This window comes from Heliangelus exortis, chromosome 5, assembly GCF_036169615.1.
Source record: "Heliangelus exortis chromosome 5, bHelExo1.hap1, whole genome shotgun sequence".
In the NCBI taxonomy this organism is placed as follows: domain Eukaryota; kingdom Metazoa; phylum Chordata; class Aves; order Apodiformes; family Trochilidae; genus Heliangelus; species Heliangelus exortis.
The window spans coordinates 1,456,502-1,477,870 of NC_092426.1; the positions used below are offsets into that span (position 1 = coordinate 1,456,502).

The 21,369-nt window shown below is 46.6% G+C and overlaps 1 protein-coding gene across 2 annotated transcripts in view; it reads right to left on the minus strand.

Annotated features, from left to right (window-relative positions):
* Positions 1–21,369, minus strand: part of MDGA2 (MAM domain containing glycosylphosphatidylinositol anchor 2) — a 303,952-nt gene that overhangs the window by 269,302 nt on the left and 13,281 nt on the right. The window contains exon 1 of one of the 2 annotated variants that reach the window (XM_071745089.1): positions 11,986–12,078. The exons of the other annotated variant lie outside the window; for it this stretch is intronic. Within the exon in view, the coding sequence (XP_071601190.1) occupies positions 11,986–12,001 (16 nt within the window). The 5' untranslated portion in view covers positions 12,002–12,078. Of the gene's footprint in view, positions 1–11,985; positions 12,079–21,369 lie in introns of those variants that run through there. 2 annotated transcript variants of the gene reach the window in all.

Here is a 21,369-nt window from a genome sequence, read left to right on the forward strand (position 1 = left end):
AAAGGAAAGAAAAGAAAAAAGAAAATTAAAAAAAAGAAACAAAGGAAAAAAATAAAGGAAAGAAAAGAAAATTTAAAAAAAAAAGAAACAAAGGAAAAAAAATAAAGGAAAGAAAAGAAAAAAGAAAATTTAAAAAAAAAAAAAGAAGAAACAAAGGAAAAAAGAAATGAGGAAAAAAGAAAAAAAAAAATTAAAGAAAAAAAGAGAAAAAGAAAAAAAAAACCCTACCACAGCACTTGGCTAGAATAACAAAAAATAAGGCCCCAAAGAGCTTGCTCCAGAAATCAAATACTTTGAAACTCAGGGGAGAAGGGAAATTCACTGCCTAAATCTTCACCTTCTTAAGAGTTCAATAATCCAATAATCCCCTTTGTGAAACAAATGCTGCTCTGTGCAAAGGGAAACCTCAACTTCCACACAACAGGAGGATTTCTGCCTCCTGTTCCTGCCCACCTTGCTGGGTGACCTGGTGGGTGCTGCCACACACAGCACAACTCCTTGGCAGTGCCTCATTTCCAAGGCTTTCCCCTTTGATTTAAAAAAAAAAAAAACACCAAAAAAACCAAACAAAAACCAGAAAAAAACTCAGAAAAACCCACCAAAAAAAAACAACCCACCAAAAAAAACAACCCACCAAAAAAAACAAACCCACCAAAAAAAACAAACCCACCAAAAAAAACAAACCCACCAAAAAAAACCCCACCAAAAAAAAAACCCCACCAAAAAAAACACCCCACCAAAAAAAACCCCACCAAAAAAAACCCCACCAAAAAAACCAACAAACAAAAGCTAACCAAAACAATCAAAAAAAAAACCAAAAAAAACAACAACCCAAAAAAAAAACAACCCCCCAAAAAAAAAACAACCCCCAAAAAAAAAAAAAAACAAAAACAAAAAAAAAAAAACCCAAAAAGCTCCAAGCAAACAAACAAAAAAACCACCAAAAAACCCTAAATAATCCTTTTACAGACATTATTACCCATGTTTGGGACTGCTGAGTTTTTCTCCCCCCCCTCTGCTGGTTGCTCCCAGCACCAATTTGTCCTCCTGGCCTCACTCCTGGATCCTACAAATCCACCTGGAGCACGGGGCTGGAGGATTGATCCCAAACCCCCAGGTCCTACCCCAAACCTGAAGCACAGCCAGGCCCCAGAGGTGAAATTCCCCAGCTCCAAGGGTTTCTTCCAACCCTGGAGGATTTTCTTACCTGGCTACAGGTAAGGTTGGGTTGGGTTTCTGCTTTTCAGCAGCAAGAATTTACCCGTCTTGTGTTTGTGAGGACCTCCAGGCAAGCTCTCAGCCATTTTATAATTCATTTTTCCTAAAAATAGTGCCTAAAAACCACACTTCTTATCTCCAAGGCAAAGCCACTCCTGGCAGGCTTTATTCCCACAAAACATCTTCAGCACAGAGACAGGAAAGGAAAAAAAGGAAAGGAAAAAAAGGAAAGGAAAAAAAAGGAAAGGAAAAAAAGGAAAGGAAAAAAAGGAAAGGAAAAAAAGGAAAGGAAAAAAAGGAAAGGAAAAAAAGGAAAGGAAAAAAAGGAAAGGAAAAAAAGGAAAGGAAAAAAAAGGAAAGGAAAAAAAGGAAAGGAAAAAAAGGAAAGGAAAAAAAGGAAAGGAAAAAAAGGAAAGGAAAAAAAGGAAAGGAAAAAAAGGAAAGGAAAGAAAGGAAAGGAAAGAAAGGAAAGGAAAGAAAGGAAAGGAAAAAAAGAAAAAAAGAAAAGAAAAAAGAAAAAAAAGAAAAAAAAGAGAAAAAAAGAAAAAAAAGAAGAAAAAAAAGAAAAAAAGAAAAAAAAAGAAAAAAAAGAAAAAAAAGAAAAAAAAGAAAAAAAAGAAAAAAAAGAAAAAAAAGAAAAAAAAAGAAAAAGAAAGAAAAAAAGAAAAAAAAGAAAAAAAGAAAAAAAAGAAAAAAAAGAAAAAAAAGAAAAAAAAGAAAAAAAAGAAAAAAAAGAAAAAAAAGAAAAAAAAAGAAAAAAAGAAAAAAAGAAAAAAAAAGAAAAAAAAGAAAAAAAAGAAAAAAAAGAAAAAAAAAGAAAAAAAAGAAAAAAAAGAAAAAAAGAAAAAAAGAAAAAAAGAAAAAAAAAGAAAAAAAAGAAAAAAAGAAGAAAAAGAAAAAAAAGAAAAAAAAGAAAAAAAAGAAAAAAAAGAAAAAAAAGAAAAAAAAGAAAAAAAAGAAAAAAAAGAAAAAAAAAGAAAAAAAAGAAAAAAAAGAAAAAAAAGAAAAAAAAGAAAAAAAAGAAAAAAAAGAAAAAAAAGAAAAAAAAGAAAAAAAAGAAAAAAAAAGAAAAAAAAAAAAAAAAAAAAGAAAAAAAAAAAAAAAAAAAGAAAAAAAGAAAAAAAAGAAAAAAAGAAAAAAAAGAAAAAAAGAAAAAAAAGAAAAAAAAGAAAAAAAAGAAAAAAAAGAAAAAAAAGAAAAAAAAGAAAAACAAAAAAAAGAAAAAAAAGAAAAAAAAGAAAAAAAGAAAAAAAGAAAAAAAAGAAAAAAAAGAAAAAAAAGAAAAAAAAGAAAAAAAGAAAAAAGAAAAAAGAAAAAAAAGAAAAAAAAAAAGAAAAAAAAAAGAAAAAAAAAGAAAAAAAAAAGAAGGGGGAAAAAAAAAAAAAAAAAAAAAAAAGAAGAAAAGAATCATCACTAAACCACTGAAGATGCCTTAAAAAAATTGAATGGGTGATTTCTAGGATGCAATTGAGAGCAATGAAAAGCCCAAGCAGAATTTAATGTGAAATTAAAAGAAAACAAATTGCCACTGATGATGAAGAACTGAGAATGTGGATTGCAAGGTTCTGCTGGGTGCTTGCTGGGCCAGCACCAGGTTACTGAACACTGGAGGAAAAGCAATGGGTTTTTTACATCTCCTCCAGTGTTTTGGAGCAACTCTTTAATTCTTGGATGCCCTTCCTGGCTCAACCTCAAACTGGCCACAGCTTGGAGCAGAAAACATCTACAACAACTTTGTAAAGAAAAAAAAAGTGTACAAAAAAACCCTACTAAAAAAATAATAAAGGATGGAAAAAGGCCTGTCCCTCCTCCAAGGAGATTCTGATTCCATGACTGATCTCCCAAAGGTATAAAAGGATTTGTCAGGTTTAGAAACCTGGGGGATCCTCCAGCCCTGGTTCAAACACCCAGAGGTTAAACAAGAGAAAAGCACCAGCCCTTGGCCAACAGAGCCAAAAGGAGTCATCAAATGTGAGGGAAAAATCATAGAATCATAGAATCCTAGAATCCTAGGGGTTGGAAGGGACCTGGAAAGATCATCTAGTCCAACCCCCCCTGCCAGAGCAGGGCCCCCTAGAGTACATCCCCTAGGAACGTGTCCAGGTGGGTTTTGAATGTCTCCAGTGAAGGAGACTCCACAACCCCCCTGGGCAGCCTGTTCCAGGGCTCCGTCACCCTTACAGTAAAAAAATTCTTTCTGATATTCAACTTGAACCTCCTATGCTCCAATTTACACCCATTACCCCTTGTCCTATCACTGGTCACCACTGAGAAAAGCCTAACTCCATCTCCCTGACACTCACCCCTTACATATTTGAAAACATTGATGAGGTCACCCCTCAGTCTCCTTTTCTCCAAACTAAAGAGCCCCAGCTCCCTCAGCCTTTCCTCATAAGGGAGATGTTCCACTCCCTTAATCATCTCAGTAGCTCTGTGCTGGACTCTTTCAAGCACTTCCCTGTCCTTCTTGAACTGAGGGGCCAAAAAAAAAAAGGCAGGGAAATTAAAAGGGGAAATCAGAGAGGGTATGAGAACAAAGAAGGAAAACCTCAAAGGGCAAAAAAGATCTCTGGGATCAAACTTCCTCTTCTGGGAGAGCTTCCAACTTTATGGGGGCTGGGAGGAGATGACTTTCAGAGGTCCCTTCTAACCCAAAACCATTCCATGATTCTCTTCCATCAATCCATGGAAAAATCCGGAGCAGAAGTCTGACCGGGAGCAGCTGAGGGAGCTGGAGCAAAGGATGCTGAGGGGAAACTTCTGGCTCTCTGTTCTCCCAGGGAACAAGGGATGGGACAAGAGGAATGGCTGCAAGTTGTGCCAGAGGAGGTTTAGGTTGGTTATTAGGAACAATTTCTCCCTGGACAGGGTTGTCAGGGCCTGGCCCAGGCTGCCCAGGGCAGGGCTGGAGTCCCCATCATCCCTGGAGGGGTTTCAGAGCCCTGGGGATGTGGGGATGAGGGACATGGGGCAGGGGTGGCCTGGGCACTGCTGGGGGAAGGGTTGGACTTGATGATCTTAAAAGTCTTCTGAAAGAGCTACCAGAATAGCTGGGACTTGCTTCAATTTATTCCCACACAGAAGAACTGGTGAAGCAATAAGAAGCTGGTTTGGTTTTCTCAGCAAAAAGAAAAAAAATAATAATAAAATGGTGATGGAAAGAGTTTCAGGCAAAACGAAGCACTCTCAGCAAGTCCCAGACTGAATTTCTGGTTTGTTTTCAATTCCTGGGACTTCTTTAAAAATAAAAGCTCGTTTTGACATGAAAAATTAATGTGTTGCCTCCCTTTGAAAGAGAAGCAAATTTTCCCTGTTAATTGCTACATTATTAACTTTGTCTTGCTGGTTGCCCAAAGTAATCTGAATTTGTGAGTAATTTGTTTTGCTTTGCAGGCTTAAGGCTCCTTGTAGCAAACAATTCCTTGTGAAAAAATTGCTCAGCTATCACTAAACCTTCAGTGATTTCTATCAGAAAGGTGCAAAGGCAGAATTTGTTGGTGCCTTGGAGAGTTCCAGTGAAATCATGGAACTGGCTTTGAATTTGAGGTCAAACCACTGGGAATTCCAGGTTTGCTTCTGGCACTGGTCCCACACCAGCTGGGGCTGCTCAGGAGGAGCAGAAGGGATTTAAACCTCCCTTTAAATTCTGCTGAATTGAATTGTGCTGGGAGAAAGGAAAGTCTGGAGGACTCCAAGAAGTTCTCTCAGCTCTACCAGGACCCAAAAAAAGCAAAGTGACCATGGGGTAACAGCATGCAAGGGGCTGCCAGATGGAACCATCTCCTCCCCATCCTTATTTGCTACAAGCACCCAGAACCACACTCCCTCCTCTCCAGGTTTGAAATCCCAAGACCCAAAACCTGAGGAGGAGGAATCTAGGAGCCCTAGATTACTTTTTTTTTTAATAGTAAAATGAAAAATACAAATAATGGTTTATAAACCTGGGGGGAAAGCATTTTCAGCACAGTACAAAAATGTGAAGCATTCCTTTCTTAGTGACTCCCTGAGATACAAGCCTCAAATCTTTCAGCCTCTCTTGCCATTCTGCTCTGCCCCAGCTGAAATCACCCACTAAGTCCTGAAAAAGAAAAAAACCCAGAAAAAACCCCACAACAGTTCCTTCCCAGCATTCTGACAACCAGACAACACATCCTCACCCCACCTTTGGCAGAGAAAGGACCTTTGTGTCATCTGCAAGAATAAAAAAAATAATAATAATAATAAATAAATCAACCCAAGGACCTCAAGCAGAGTGAATTCACAGCCAGGGCCCTCACAGCCCATCAGTCCAGCTCAGGTATCAACACACAGACACACACAAAAAAAAAAAAAAATATGATCTTCAAACATCAAATATTTTCCTAGCTGGAGTCTGCTGCCTGCTTGTCAGACTGAGGAAACATCAAAGCTCCCTTGCTATTCATTTGGAACAGGACTTGGAGTACACATTGGAAACATCAAGACAGGAGGTGTGTGTGTGCCTGTAGATATATATAAAAATTACATATATATATATAAATATAGATATAGATATATTTATATATCATGCCTGCAGCTGCATTTTACAGATAACAGAATCTGACTGAAATGCAGGAGTCAAACAGTCACTAAAACCAAAGGTAGGAAAAAATTCCACCACCCAAGAGATGCAGAAGGATATTACAGCCTGGACACACAGCCCTGGGAGGATGATGATGGGTGGGTTTCTTGAAGGTAAAAATGCAGACACTTCTCATGTGCTTTTTTTAGCCCTCTGTATAATCCCAACACAAAAGAGAAGCAGCAGCAGCAATCCAAAGTGGCAAAAAAAATGAAAATGGAGCAACTGCAGTTACTGATATCTTCAGGATATTTTTTTTCTAATCAACTCCACAAACAAGACACATGTAATCTGTGCAATTAATCCCTTTTCCATATTTCATCCAAACCATTTTTTTCACCAAAAAATACAATCTATGGGGATGCCTGATTATACAGTCAAATAAAACCAAACAAAATAACCACAGACACACTGATTATTGTATTTCCTCCTTCTGAGTCCCACAGCAATGTGCTTGCTGCTTCCCACACAGCACAGCCAGGTCTGATTTTGAAACTTATGGGTACAAAAACTTAAATTTCACCAGTTTGGTGGGAGCTGGGTCCACCCACACCTTGGTGGGCAACACCCAAAAGCTTCCAGCTCCCAGGAATAGCTGGGACATGAATGGTGTTCAGGTTTCTGGAAGAATTGCTCCCCTGCTTTCAGTAAAAGTTTCTTGGAAAATCCTATTCAGTTGGCTTGGCCAGATGTGTCAGAAATAAAACCTTTTCACTAAAAATAACTGGGCTGGACTACTTGCTAATTTTAGAGGGTGCATCTGTAGAGACTTCAGATCAATAAGCAGCACAAATGTGCTTCCCCCGTGCTAATAACCAAGTAGAACACGACACAGAAGGAAAAAATCATCCCACTATGGTCTGTACCCAGCACACACCCTGCCCTCCAGATGCCACACATCCTCAAAACCCCAGACATCCACTGTTAAGCACAGCCTGGATATGAAAATTAAAATCTTGATTTGTCGACATTACAGGAATTTCTCATCATTTTGACCTGAATGAAATTTCTAGCAAATGGCCCTTGGGGCAGCTGCAGAGGATGCTGAAGGAACCACTGACTGAACCTTCCATTTTATGGGCAGGGGATGGTCCTCTTCTGGGGGGTGGAGGGTCCATCTCCTGGGGAGGGGGGTGGAGGGTCCATCTCCTGGGGAGGGGGGTGGAGGGTCCATCTCCTGGGGAGGGGGGTGGAGGGTCCATCTCCTGGGGAGGGGGGTGGGGGGGTCCATCTCCTGGGGGGGAGGTGGGGGGTCCATCTCCTGGGGAGGGGGATGGAGGGTCCATCTCCTGGGGAGGGGGATGGAGGGTCCATCTCCTGGGGAGGGGGATGGAGGGTCCATCTCCTGGGGAGGGGGATGGAGGGTCCATCTCCTGGGGAGGGGGATGGAGGGTCCATCTCCTGGGGAGGGGGATGGAGGGTCCATCTCCTGGGGAGGGGGATGGAGGGTCCATCTCCTGGGGAGGGGGATGGAGGGTCCATCTCCTGGGGAGGGGGATGGAGGGTCCATCTCCTGGGGAGGGGGATGGAGGGTCCATCTCCTGGGGAGGGGGATGGAGGGTCCATCTCCTGGGAGGGGGATGGAGGGTCCATCTCCTGGGGAGGGGGGATGGAGGGTCCATCTCCTGGGGAGGGGGATGGAGGGTCCATCTCCTGGGGAGGGGGATGGAGGGTCCATCTCCTGGGGAGAGGGGATGGAGGGTCCATCTCCTGGGGAGGGGGATGGAGGGTCCATCTCCTGGGGAGGGGGATGGAGGGTCCATCTCCTGGGGAGGGGGGATGGAGGGTCCATCTCCTGGGGAGGGGGATTGGAGGGTCCATCTCCTGGGGAGGGGGATGGAGGGTCCATCTCCTGGGGAGGGGGATGGAGGGTCCATCTCCTGGGGAGGGGGGATGGAGGGTCCATCTCCTGGGGAGGGGGATGGAGGGTCCATCTCCTGGGGAGGGGGGATGGAGGGTCCATCTCCTGGGGAGGGGGATGGAGGGTCCATCTCCTGGGGAGGGGGATGGAGGGTCCATCTCCTGGGGAGGGGGATGGAGGGTCCATCTCTGGGGAGGGGGATGGAGGGTCCATCTCCTTGGGGAGGGGGATGGAGGGTCCATCTCCTGGGGAGGGGGGGTGGAGGGTCCATCTCCTGGGGAGGGGGGGTGGAGGGTCCATCTCCTGGGGAGGGGGGTGGAGGGTCCATCTCCTGGGGAGGGGGGTGGAGGGGTCCATCTCCTGGGGAGGGGGGTGGAGGGTCCATCTCCTGGGGAGGGGGGTGGAGGGGTCCATCTCCTGGGGAGGGGGGTGGAGGGTCCATCTCCTGGGGAGGGGGGGTGGAGGGTCCATCTCCTGGGGAGGGGGATGGAGGGTCCATCTCCTGGGGAGGGGGGTGGAGGGTCCATCTCCTGGGGAGGGGGGTGGAGGGTCCATCTCCTGGGGAGGGGGGGTGGAGGGTCCATCTCCTGGGGAGGGGGGGTGGAGGGTCCATCTCCTGGGGAGGGGGATGGGAGGGTCCATCTCCTGGGGAGGGGGGTGGAGGGTCCATCTCCTGGGGAGGGGGATGGAGGGGTCCATCTCCTGGGGAGGGGGATGGAGGGTCCATCTCCTGGGGAGGGGGATGGAGGGTCCATCTCCTGGGGGGGGATGGAGGGTCCATCTCCTGGGGGGGGGGATGGAGGGTCCATCTCCTGGGGAGGGGGATGGAGGGTCCATCTCCTGGGGAGGGGGATGGAGGGTCCATCTCCTGGGGAGGGGGATGGAGGGTCCATCTCCTGGGGAGGGGGATGGAGGGTCCATCTCCTGGGGAGGGGGATGGAGGGTCCATCTCCTGGGGAGGGGGATGGAGGGTCCATCTCCTGGGGAGGGGGATGGAGGGTCCATCTCCTGGGGAGGGGGATGGAGGGTCCATCTCCTGGGGAGGGGGATGGAGGGTCCATCTCCTGGGGAGGGGGAATGGAGGGTCCATCTCCTGGGGAGGGGGATGGAGGGTCCATCTCCTGGGGAGGGGGATGGAGGGTCCATCTCCTGGGGAGGGGGATGGAGGGTCCATCTCCTGGGGAGGGAGTGGAGGGTCCATCTCCTGGGGAGGGAGTGGAGGGTCCATCTCCTGGGGAGGGAGTGGAGGGTCCATCTCCTGGGGAGGGGGATGGAGGGTCCATCTCCTGGGGAGGGGGATGGAGGGTCCATCTCCTGGGGAGGGGGATGGAGGGTCCATCTCCTGCCCCTTGGGCAGCTCCTCTGCTTTCTGTGTTGACCAAAAGCCTGGAAGAGCAAACCTTGTCTTCCCATGGAGGGGTTTGTGTTGACTTCCAAAGCTACAAATGCATCTCTGGACACCACCAACCTGATTTTGTGATCTACCCCAAGTGCTGAATGTTTTACTGGAGCAGCAGGAGAGAGGGTTTCTATTTTGCAGCACTCCAGGAACATCCCACAGCTCCCTGGGACAAGCTGGACACCAACTGGCAGTCCCATAGCTGGTGTTTTCCCAACGAGGACCCAAACTTACACCACCACCCTCATTAAATTGCTTCAAGGTCAGGGCTGGTTCCCACCCATAGGAAAATCTGAGGTGATGGGAAGAGGCACAATCCCACTTGGAATGGTTGGGAGCAGAGCTGAACATCTTCCTGCAACAGCTGAGGTCATTGCACATTGCAATCTGACAGAATGCCCTTTTCTTATCTCCTTCTAATGATTTTATTGAAGAAATGATGAGCAAAATGTGTGTGAACCAAGCAGGTCAATGTGTGAGACAGAACTGAATGGTGACCAAATCGTGGCCACCACAAACTATTAACTACCTCTAAACCATCAACCACCTAATTAATACAATGAGCAACCAAACTTAGGAGTTATGAGGTTGAAAGTGAGAAATTATTCAGCACTTATCTTCAAATGGGTGCCTGCAAGACCAAAAAGCCATCTGATAAATCTGAGAGCAAAGACTCCTCAGCTGAGGAGGTTGCATCACATCTCCAGCACACAAAGCATTTGAGACCATCACCAAAAATTGTTCCCTGGTGAAATGTCCTCAGACTTAAACACTCCCTAAAAATGTAATTATTTTTCCCTCAGGACAATTATTTTAGCTATTTCAGTATTTCATTAAATATTCTTTTTAAAATAGTTTGGCTTGATTTTTTTTTAACTAAACCCCAAAAAAGCCCCCTAGTGCACAACCATCCTTTGACCTCAGAATTCTCAGCAGTTGATGGCCCTCAGACTTTATCATTATGAAGTCATTAAAGTCCTGCTGGGCACAAATGAAGCTTGCCATGTTTTGCTTGCTGAAAAATCCTGAGGAAGTTCATTCAATCTGCCCCCTTGATAAGAAAAACCATCCCAAATAGGGGGGGAAGAAAAAAACCTAGGGAAAAAATTGAGTAAAAATAAAAACTATCTAAAAAAAAAAATCCATCAGCCTCTCTAAGCTGTGGTTGCTCATTTGGTAAGACACCCGTGCCAGGCTGAGTTCTAATCAATTTTTCTGTCTTTTAGAGACAAAGCCTTGGCTGGGAGCAAAGCAACCTCAGCACCAACCTCTGCCTTGCTGTCACAGCCCCTGACACGTGCCTACATCCCATCTTCCTCTGGTAAACACAGAAAAACCACTCTCAGTTCCTTCCCAAAACCGTTTTGACCGACACAGACAAATCCTGCTCCAGTCCCACACCTCAGCTCCACTTAGCTCTGGATTCCATCCCTGAAATTCCCCGTGGTTTTCAGTCTAGGATGACATTTGGGATGTCACAGACAGACCTGGTCCTTGGTACCCACAGCCACAAATATGGACAGGGCTCCAAAATGAGCAGATTCAGCCCTGCTCAGGGGAAAAAACAAATTCTTCTGCAAAGGGGTGACCTCCCCACTGCATCTCCCATGGCTGAAAGGGGGGTCCAGAGCAGCTGGAGACTCCCTATGGACAAGGAGTCCCATGGACAAGACAAGGGGCAATGGGCACAAGTTGCTCCTGGGCAGATTCCCATTGGACACCAGAGGAAAATGTTTCCCCATGAGGACAGTCAGAGCTTGGAATGGTCTCCCAGGGGAAGGGGGGGATTCCCCCACTCTGGAAAGGTTGAAGTCCCAGCTCCAGGGGGTGCTGAGACATCTCAGAGAAACAAGAATCTGAGAAGGGTTGGAGCAGATGGGCCTTGGGGGCCCTTCCCTCCTCACACTCTGGGAATTCCAGGATTCCCACTTGTTGCCTCCAGCATTCTCAGCTCAAGGCTCAAACTCATGGCACGTAGAAGTTGCCATGGACCAGGACCATCTGCCAAGTGATTAACTGGGAAAACCAAACAATGCCTGCAGAAAATGCCAGGGACACCAAGGGAATAAAGGGCTAAAACCCAACCAAAGAAATAAAAAAATATCCCTTCCTGATTCCCAGGCCTGAAAGAGCCTTTTCCAGGTACCATGTGCTTTAAAACTTTATTTGTATTTCTCTGGGTGATTAAAGCACACAAGCAGCATCCCAGCAGTGCAGCCCCAAGACAAGCTGAGTTTGCTCCTGAAGAACAGGAATGGTCCCCACCCCATCCTCTTCACATGTTTGGTTTCTTTTTGGGCTTTTTTTTCTTTGGAGTGACAAAAAAAACCCCAAACAACAACAAAAAAGGCATCACTACACATTAAAAGTTAACTCCAGTCCTTACTCCAGTCCCTTAAACAATTCCAGGGAGCACCTTGCTGACACAAAACTGCATTTCCAAGCACTTTGTGTCCTTTGTCTCAGGAGACCCCAAGACTTTTGCTCCTGCCCCAGCATTACCAGAATGAACCAAGTGCCCACTAAAAGGGGAGAGTGGGGAGGTAATTAAAAATACTCATTAAATGACTACATTTATCACATTTTGCAATAACACCAAGGTGCCAAAGCACACTGTGTCCCCACTCTGGGCCAAAGCTGACTTCATCAACATGGCCAAGGTTGAGCAGGACGAGGACATCTGAAAGGGCACCCACCCTTGGGCATGAGGATTGATTAGCACTCCACCAAATTAAAAGCACAACAAAAGAAAAAGCTGGATCATTACCTGATCTGCTGGTAAATCGAGCTGTGTGCTACCTTCTACTGCTGCTGTCACAGAAAAAAAAAAAAATAAATAAAAAAAGATTTCTAAATAAGCAGCCCCCAGACACACAGAGAGGACACAGAGTCCTTCAGCTCACCCACCAGTGTTTGGTTTCATCCTTCTGCTAAAAAAGCAGAGACTCCCAGATTGTATCTCCACCCTTCAGTACTCATCTGCCACTGACTTTCTTCAAGAGAACATTAAACCCATGAAAAACTCCAGCACTGCTCTTTTAAACACTGAGGCTTCCTTCTCATCTGCCAAGGTGGGATGGTTTGGTTGCCAACTGAAGTTAAACAAGATTTTAGGTAGGCAGAACACCATGGTCCATGCTGGGCTGTGGCCAAATGACCAGAAGTGACCCCACCACATCCTTAAATTGTCATGGAAGAGCACACAGAGCTCCCAGCCCCGAGTAAAATGCATCCCCTGCACCCTGCACTTCACTTGCCATTCTGTTTTGGGTGGCTAATGAAGCATTTCTGCAAACACCAGCAGCCACGTCCCTGGTCCTGGCAGGGAAGGGAGGGAGAAGGGGCCCTTAGAAACATCTCCAGAGGAAAAAAACCCTTTAAAGATTGGTGGCTGCACTGAGTGGTCCCTCCAGTGACCCAGGTAAGGATGGGGACTTCAGCAGCTGAAGATGAAAAGGTTGGTTGGGTTACATGTGGCAGGGGCTCCAAGCTGGCTGGCTCTGATGGAAACATCTCGAGTTAGCCAGGACAGATGAAAATGGAATATTCAGGCACACAGAAATCCTGGAGGATGATCAGGATGGACACCCAGCTCATGGAAGACTGCTGCATGGAATCCCTTTGTATTTACACAAAATACACTCACAGCTCACCCACAAGGACAGGTTTTCCCTTTCCTGCAAGCCATGTAGACCCTTCCTGAGCTGGAGCAGAGCTTTCTGCCCATCCTGCACAGCTCAGCAGCCCCTGGGAAAGCCACCAGGCCACCAGCAGAAACCTTGATTGTGTCAGCAGGGCTGAACTGAGCACTGAGAAGGTGCTGAGCCAGAGGAAGAGAACATTTTGGCAGTTTCCAACATCATCTGGGCAAATATTCCTTTTTTTTTTTTTTTTTTTTCAGCCATGTCGATGAAGCTGCAGGTTAAGTGAGGCACGGGTGGGGAAAACCAAGGAGGTTGAGATCCCCCATCCAGAGGTCCTGGATGAACCCCACAGCTTGATTTGTTTGTCCTGCCATGGAAGCCCAACCTCAAGAGTTTAGTACCTGATCAGAGCAGAGTGACCTCCCCAGACAATTAAAAAAAAAAAATAAAAAATACAGCCCATCACCTTAGGGACAGGCTTTAGCTTGGGAAATGAAACCAAAGCATTCCCTTTGCTTCCTTCAGCAGCTTTCAGACCCAGGGGTGCATCAAATGGGAAAACTCCACAACATTCACTGCCCTGGAAAACAACCTGCACACAGCAGAACTGATGTTTTTCTGTAACAACCAAAGAAAAGCCAAGGACAGATTGAAAAAACAAAAGATACAGCAGTCTTAATTTGTTGTTGGGTTGGTTTTTTTTGTCCTCTCATTCCAGTAGAAAATACTTTCAAATGGAAAATATCTACTTCACTAACTACAAAGTATTTTTCAGAAAAAAAAAAGAAAAAACAACAAAACCAAAACTTGTCATTATCACTTCAAACCAGAGTAAGTGCAAAGCTGGAGCCTGGGCCATGAGGGGATGTGATGGAAGGTTTGCAAACTGCAACATACAGAAAACATCTTTATAGCCAAAATAATTGTATCATGCATGTCTAAAAGGCAAAATTAGAGAATATTTAATATCACTGAGTCATCATGGAACAGTTTGGCCTGGAAGGGACCTTAAAAATTACCCAGTTCCACCCGTGCCATGGTCAGGGACACCTCCCACCAGCCCAGGTTCCTTCTTCTGGGATTTTTATTTGACTGTGTCACTGCTTGGACTCCTCATTAATCACAACTTCTGGGATCCAGTGTCACAAACAGCCTAGGGAGGACCCAAGCACACCAGGCTCTGCCACAAAGTGATGGCCACAACCAGTCCCAACCTTCATCCTTCCAACAACCCCAGCCAGGACAAGCCCAGGGATTTCTCCCTGTCCTTTACCCACCCCCCATTTCCACTGTGCCTTCAGGCTTCCCATGAAAATCAAATCTGAAATTATCAAAGTCCTTGCCACAACCTCATCAATGGCCCTGAACACCTGGAGACACAGAACCCCAGACTGGTTTGGGTGGGAAGGGACCCTAAACCCCACTCATTAATCCCACCCTAGATGCTAGTGGTGATACAAGTGTTTTAATCATCCTAATGAGGCTGGGAGGCATTTTAGAAAACCTACACTTTGCTTTTCACATCCCTTTGAATTGGGCTTTGGGGTGGGAATTTTGCAGCTTTGGTGAGTTTGCTATTTGGGGTTTTCCCCCCAAATCCCTGGGGAGGTGTTCTGGGAGGACACCAAACCTGCTCACAGGGACCTCAGCACCAACAAAAGACACAACCACCCCACTCAGGAGACTGGCAAGGGAGGTGGCAGCTGCTTCCCACCACAGAAATTCAAAAAGAACCACCAAAAACCTTGGAAAAACCAAGTCCCAGCTTCTTTGGGAGCCACCAGTGTCACCCTGCCAGGGCACAGCCTGGGGACACTTCATGGACCAAAGCCACCTCTGGCTGCACTGAACACCCAAATCCTACCCAGGAGCAGGAGCAGCTCTATGGAAAAGCTGATTTCAGAGATTCCAGTTGTATCCCTGGTACTCTCTTGATGGGCTGGAGGGCAGTTTTTCCTACAGACCATAAAATCCATAAAAAATTAATTTTTATTTCCAGAAGGAAACAAACAAACAACAAAAAAAAACGTTTGCTGGGCAGGGCAATCATTTCCATTTCTAGCATCCTGCACACAAAGGGATTAGAGGAGATTACAGGGGGGGGCTGAGGATGCACAGAGAGACCCTGGGGGGGGCTTGGGAGTATTTATTCAGTCAAACATTAAAGTGCTATCACTTGCTTAGATTGGAGCCACCAAACCCTGTGTTTGTGGAGAGGCTGCTGGCAGCTTAGATACAAGGGCTGTGACCTCCAGAAGCGTAAAAAAATAAAAATAAAAATATTTTGCTGTGTGTGTGCTTGTGGAGGGCAACGTACACCAAGGATTTGTGTCTCCCAGACGTGCAAGCTGGGGGAACAACATTTAGCAAGCTGCTGTCAGCATGAAAATTAAAACCAGAAATATCTTAAAAACCCCAGCATCTTTAGATGCCAGGGCTCTGCCCTCTCATTAGGCACTGAGCACAAACACCAAACCCCCATCCTGGGCTCTGCCAAGGCAGCAAGAACCCAGCAGCCTGCAACGGCTTCTTGCTTGGGTTCAGAACCACCTGCAGAGGGTCCAACCCAACACACCCAAGTCAAGAGAACTGGGCCAAGCCTGATGCACACAGGGACATGAAAAACCAGAGACCAGCACCCTCAGCCCTGGGGATGCTGGCAGGGGGTGCTCCTGCTCTGCCTGGGGATGCTGCAGGTGTGCAACCCCCCCAGGAGGGTCCCACAGCCCTTCAGCCACCATTCATTCAAATTACAAATTATCAGATGCTTCTGGAGCTCTGCTGAATGTTCACAGCCCCTAACTTAGCAGGCACTCGCCTGGTATTAGGTTTTATTTATCTGTTTTTCCAGGGAATCACATCACCACCCTGCAGTGCTTGGTGCTGAGGAACGCTCTGATGGCAGTGTCACCAGCACTGGTGACAACCTCATGGCTCCAAAACCCAGGGATGGAAGGTGTTAGGATGGGGAAGTGAAGCACAAGTACAGATGCAGCTCTTGTGGAGAAGAAAAAAAAAAAAAAAATTAAATAAAAAATTAAAAAACCACCAAAAATCCCAACCCCAGCAAGCTCTCAAGTCATTAATGAGCAGCCAGATCCCAGGGTGAGGAGATGCAGCACTGAGTGGTTGTGTATTCTGAGCAGCTCCCTGGTCCTGGGGTGTGTCTGGATGCTGAGAGGCACCTGGGGCTTCTGCACCAGGCTGGGTTCTGCTCAACAACCACTCCAGCAACCCCACAACTTATTTCTTGGGCTGTTACTGATGAGACAGAGCACACAACCCCTGTCAAGAGCCTCTTTCAGCCTTTTCCCTTCAGGTTTAAAACAACAAAAGAAGAAACAGCATGGGACAGAGGGAGGAGAAAATCTTGGGGGATTGTTCTGCCATAAAGGATGAGCTTGGGAATGCAATTCCTGCTTATCTGAGTAAAGACTAAACCAGGATGAAGCTGGAAGCCCTGATCCAAAGCTGTCTGGCAGCCACAGCATCTCTGGGCAACCTGGCACAGGGGCTCAGCATCCCCACCCCAAACTATTTCTTCCTCATCTCCAACCTCAATCTCCCCTTTCTCTCCAAGTTTTAACCCATTTCCCTTGTCCTCTCCCTACCCCCCCTGTGTCCAAAGCCCTCCCCCAGCTTTCTTGGAGCCCCTTCAGGGATTGCAAAGATGCTCTAAGGTCAACTCAGAGTCTCCTCCAGGCTGAACAACCCCAATCCCTCAGCCTGGCTTCCCAGGGAGCTGCTCCAGCACTCCCAGCATTTCAGTGGCAAAACTGATCAGATATTTAAATTTATTCACACAAAGAGCTGGGCATTCACAGCTCTGGAAGCAAGCAGATGGGATGATGGAGCTGGGGAACACACCTGTACCACCTCATTACTCCAGACATAGGTGCTGAGTACTGACAGCTCCAGGACAGAGCTCCTTGCCACACACCTCCCCCAGCCACATTTTTTTAATTTATCTGTACGAGAAAAAAATAAATCCTAACCTTCCCTTTCCAGTTTGAAGCCCTCAATATATACCTAAAAAGCCAAACCCCGAGTGCTGAGTTATTTAGGGGGAGATGGATGCACTCAGCAAGTATGTTCAGCCCCTAGTGCTGCCACTGCCTGCATGTCAGAAATAATTTAATCTCTTTTTGACCCAGTTCTAGAGCTGGGCAAATATTGATTTTAATTTTTTTTTGGCTAACTCACTAAACTGGGGAAAAAAAAAAAAAAAAAAAATATTTAGGCTAAGCTAAAGTGGTGTTTGCTGTTACTGCTGGGTTTGCCATTTTGTTGGAACATCACCATTTTTGGATCCTCTTCCTCCAACCCAAAATATTTGTGTTGCTGTGCCCTGCTTTAATCTCTTCATTAAATATATGAAAAAAATATTGAGACAACACAAAAAAGATGTTAACAAGAAACCAACTGAAGGAACTGCTGCAGTGCTCTGAGTTCTCTCCCCATCTCTCAGCCACAGCTCTACCCAAGAGCTATTTTCCTGCCAGTAAATTATTCATGTAAGAGAGAAGAGAATGAGAGCTGAACTCTGCCCTGCTGGTCAGCTCAAAACAAAGGCAGCAAAGTCTTGTGAGTGCTTCCATTCTGCTTTGGTTTCCTGCCCTTAGGCCTATGAACTGTTGTTTGCAGTACATAAAATACATTATACCACAATGTATATTTATTTTTTTAAATACACAGAACAAATCACTGCCCTTCAGTAGCTATGCCATAGAATCCCAGACTAATTTGGGTGGGAAGGGACCTTAAATCTCCTCCATTCCCCCCCCTGCCATGGTCAGGGACACCTCCCACCAGCCCAGGTTGCTCCAAGCCCCATCCAACCTGGGCTGAGACACTGCCAGGGATGGGGCAGCCACAGCTTCTCTGGGAAACCTGGCACAGGGGCTCAGCATCCTCACACCAAACTTCCATAAATACATTGGTAAAGCTCCTGAGACCCCAAATCTCCAGTGGGACCCCCAAGGATGCCCAGGACACAACAACAACAACAACAGGCAGCATGAGGACTCCATCCCAGTGCTGCAGGTACCACCAACATCTCCATAAATACACCAGGTGAGACACTTGTGATCAAAGCCCTCAAACCAACCACCAGGAACCTTTTGATAGTTTGTTGTGGTTTTGTTTTTGGTTTGTTTTTTTTTTTTTAATTCTTGTGGCACTCAAGAAGCTGGAGAATAATTAGCAATCCTTGCATGCAAGCTCAGGATGTCAGGCAAGATGTGCAATTACAGTTTTGCCATGGCATTCAAGGGGTATTTAATGAGCTTATTTGGTTGAACATTTGTTATTTTCTGAAGCAGATGTCAACACTTCTATTTCAAGAAAATACCCCCCCCCCTCCCCTCCTTCACAATTATCAAAATGTCTCCAGTTATTCCATATGCTGGGAGATAAGTGACTGCCCTGCTCAAAGGGACTGAAATGATTCCAAAAGTGAAGACAGGAGGCTGAGAAATGGCAGCAGGGCTCTCACCCCACCACAGTTTTCAGAAGAGCAGCTCTGGAAACCCATGGAATTGTGGGGGAGGGAAAACATAAGTTCTGTCACTGGTCCTTTAATGTCATCACTTCTCTTCACATTGATTAATTTGGTGGTAGAGAGGAACCTCACAATGTTGAGCTCTCCTATTACATGATTATTTCCCACAAATAAAATAACACAGAATGGAAAAAAAAAAAAAAAACAGCAGGGGGGAAGCAGGGGGGAAGCAGGGGGGAAGCAGGGGGGAAGCAGGGGGGAAGCAGGGGGGAAGCAGGGGGGAAGCAGGGGGGAAGCAGGGGGGAAGCAGGGGGGAAGCAGGGGGGAAGCAGGGGGGAAGCAGGGGGGAAGCAGGGGGGAAGCAGGGGGGAAGCAGGGGGGAAGCAGGGGGGAAGCAGGGGGGAAGCAGGGGGGAAGCAGGGGGGAAGCAGGGGGGAAGCAGGGGGGAAGCAGGGGGGAAGCAGGGGGGAAGCAGGGGGGAAGCAGGGGGGAAGCAGGGGGGAAGCAGGGGGGAAGCAGGGGGGAAGCAGGGGGGAAGCAGGGGGGAAGCAGGGGGGAAGCAGGGGGGAAGCAGGGGGGAAGCAGGGGGGAAGCAGGGGGGAAGCAGGGGGGAAGCAGGGGGGAAGCAGGGGGGAAGCAGGGGGGAAGCAGGGGGGAAGCAGGGGGGAAGCAGGGGGGAAGCAGGGGGGAAGCAATACCCAAAAACTACATTCTCTTGCTCAGCCCTCCAAAGAGATTTTTTGGAAGGGACCTTAAAGCTCATCCATTGCCACCCCCTGCCACGGGCAGGGACACTTCCCAAACAATTTCTCCCTCCCATCTCCCCTCTTCCATCTGGAAACCCTTCCTCCTCATCCCATCCCTCCAGCCCCTTGTCCCAATCCCTCCCCTTTAAAGCTCCACTTTGTTTTCCCACATTCCCCAGGAGGATTTAAGAGCAGGGACCCTGTTCTTGCTCCCATCTTCCCTGGGTTTTGTCCCTTTCTCTCCCAATCATTTTGCTTTCCAGCTTTTCCCAAGCTACTGCTTTGACCTCAAGTTCTCACCAGCTCCATTAGATCCAAAGTGATGGTTTTTTTGGGACATCTGATGAGCTGCACTTCTCAGACAATGCTCAGCCCCCAGGAAGGGCCAATACATCAGGAGTTCTGAGGAGTAAATTCCAAGCTATTGGTTTGAAAAGCAGTAAGTGTCACATTGTTGAGCTCTTCAATACTATCACGAGAACCATAAATTTCCTTTAAAAGCAGCCAAAAGCTCAGGTGCTCTCCGTGGGACCATCCTGAGGCTTTCAAATGGAACCAACAGGGTCTTGAGGAAGAGGAAAAAATACTATTAGTCCCTCAATAAATTCCTCAAAGTTTTCACCAGCAATAAGTACTCACACTTTTTTTTTTTTTTTTTTCCTATTGGGGCTCCAAGGCAAAGAATATCAACACCTTCAGAACTTGTGCTCAGGAGGTGGGACACACACAGGCACAAAGTCCCTGAGCAGTTCAGTGCCACTCTACCCCTTGATCACTTGATAAATGCAACTAATTGGAGCAACCTTTTGCACCAGCCAAAACCAGAATTAAAAATGTGCAAACAACTAAAAAAAACACCTGAGAGCATCACCCTTCTTCCTAGGGATTTTCCACCTCTGATCACAAAAAAAAAAAAAAAAATCTCCATGTGGCATTGAAAATAAATCAGATTCCACATGTTCTTTCCAGGAATCTTTTTTTTTTTATTTATTTCTGGCAGCATCTGGAGATTTGGTGAAGAACAAATCCCCTCCCACACCCCCATCTCACCCAGCCTGCTGCACAACCACTGCTGTCACCTTCTGGAGGAGCCACCACCTGGGTTTGTCCCCCCTGCACTGCAGAGGGAAGAGCAGCAGCAGTCATTCTGCTTCCACTCAGCCTCTCCCAAAAATCCTCCAGCTCAGGAGGAGGTGGCAGAGTGAGCTGGCACTGGTTTTCATCCAGCAAAAACCAGGAGGCAGCCACAGAAATTGTCTGACTGCTGCTGCTTCCCACCACCTGAAGGAATCGTGGAGCTCTCCTTCTCTCAGAGAATATTTAAGACCCAAAATACAAAGTGTTTCAAAAGAACTGGAGAAGGAAAAGCTCATTTAAAGCTCTCAAATGCCCAGACACATGTGCAACCTCCATTCCAGGAAATCCTGCAGAGCTCACAGAACTCAGCAGGGCACCTGGGAAGGAAAAAAAAAAAAAAACCCAAAACACCATTTCCAGAGCAAACCTTACCTTGTCTGCACTCCTAGAATCACCTGCCACAAGTTTCTGTGAAGGGACAACTTTGGACATCATCTGACCTGAGGGGGTTGTTCTCAAGCCCTTGTTTGGGGTTAAGTCCCAACTTCTGCTCTCCTGGAAGAAACTTCCCTGCCTTCTTGGGCTGGCTCCTGGAAATAATTCCAGGAAATAACCACACAACTCAAAGCTCTTCAGTCTCAGCACCTTTCTACAGAGACCCAGGAGAGATGACACCAATTCAGCCACCCCCCAACCTGTCCCCCAGAAGGGGACAAAGGAGTCCAACAAGCCCAGGTGGCACCGTTGGCTGAGCTCACCTGGGTCCTGCATAAGATCCAGGTCTGCAAACCTGAACTTCAGGATGACCTTAGAGGGTTCAAAGTGCTGGCCCAGAGGAGCTTGCAGCTCTACCTGCAGCTTTTCCCTGGATTTCTGTTCCCACCAAAGCTCCTGAAGGAGCCTGGCAGGAGGAGGAGGTGGCTTTCCTCCCAGGGTGACAGGAACATGTATGGAGGGGAACCATGCTGGGTTTATAGGGCCAAGTGGCAGCAGAAACCCAAAGCAACTCTCACACTCTGAACCATTTTCCTCCTGAGCTTTGATGGAATTCTTTATTTAGCCCTTACCTAACAGGATGCTGATTTTCCTGCTCAGCCTCCCCAGCTCCCAGCCCTGCACCCTGCTCAAAAAAACAGGGATCAGGTGCCTTAAAGTCATCTGCAACTTGACTTTTTCCTTGCTCTCCCTTCCTCAAGACTTGAGGGTTGGTTTTTTTTGTTTTTTTTTCCTGTGACTTTCTTTTCCACATGCCAAGAAGCAAGCAGAGGAGCAGGAAAAGGAACTCCAGAGGTACCTTCATTTCACACCAAGAATCCCTGGTGGT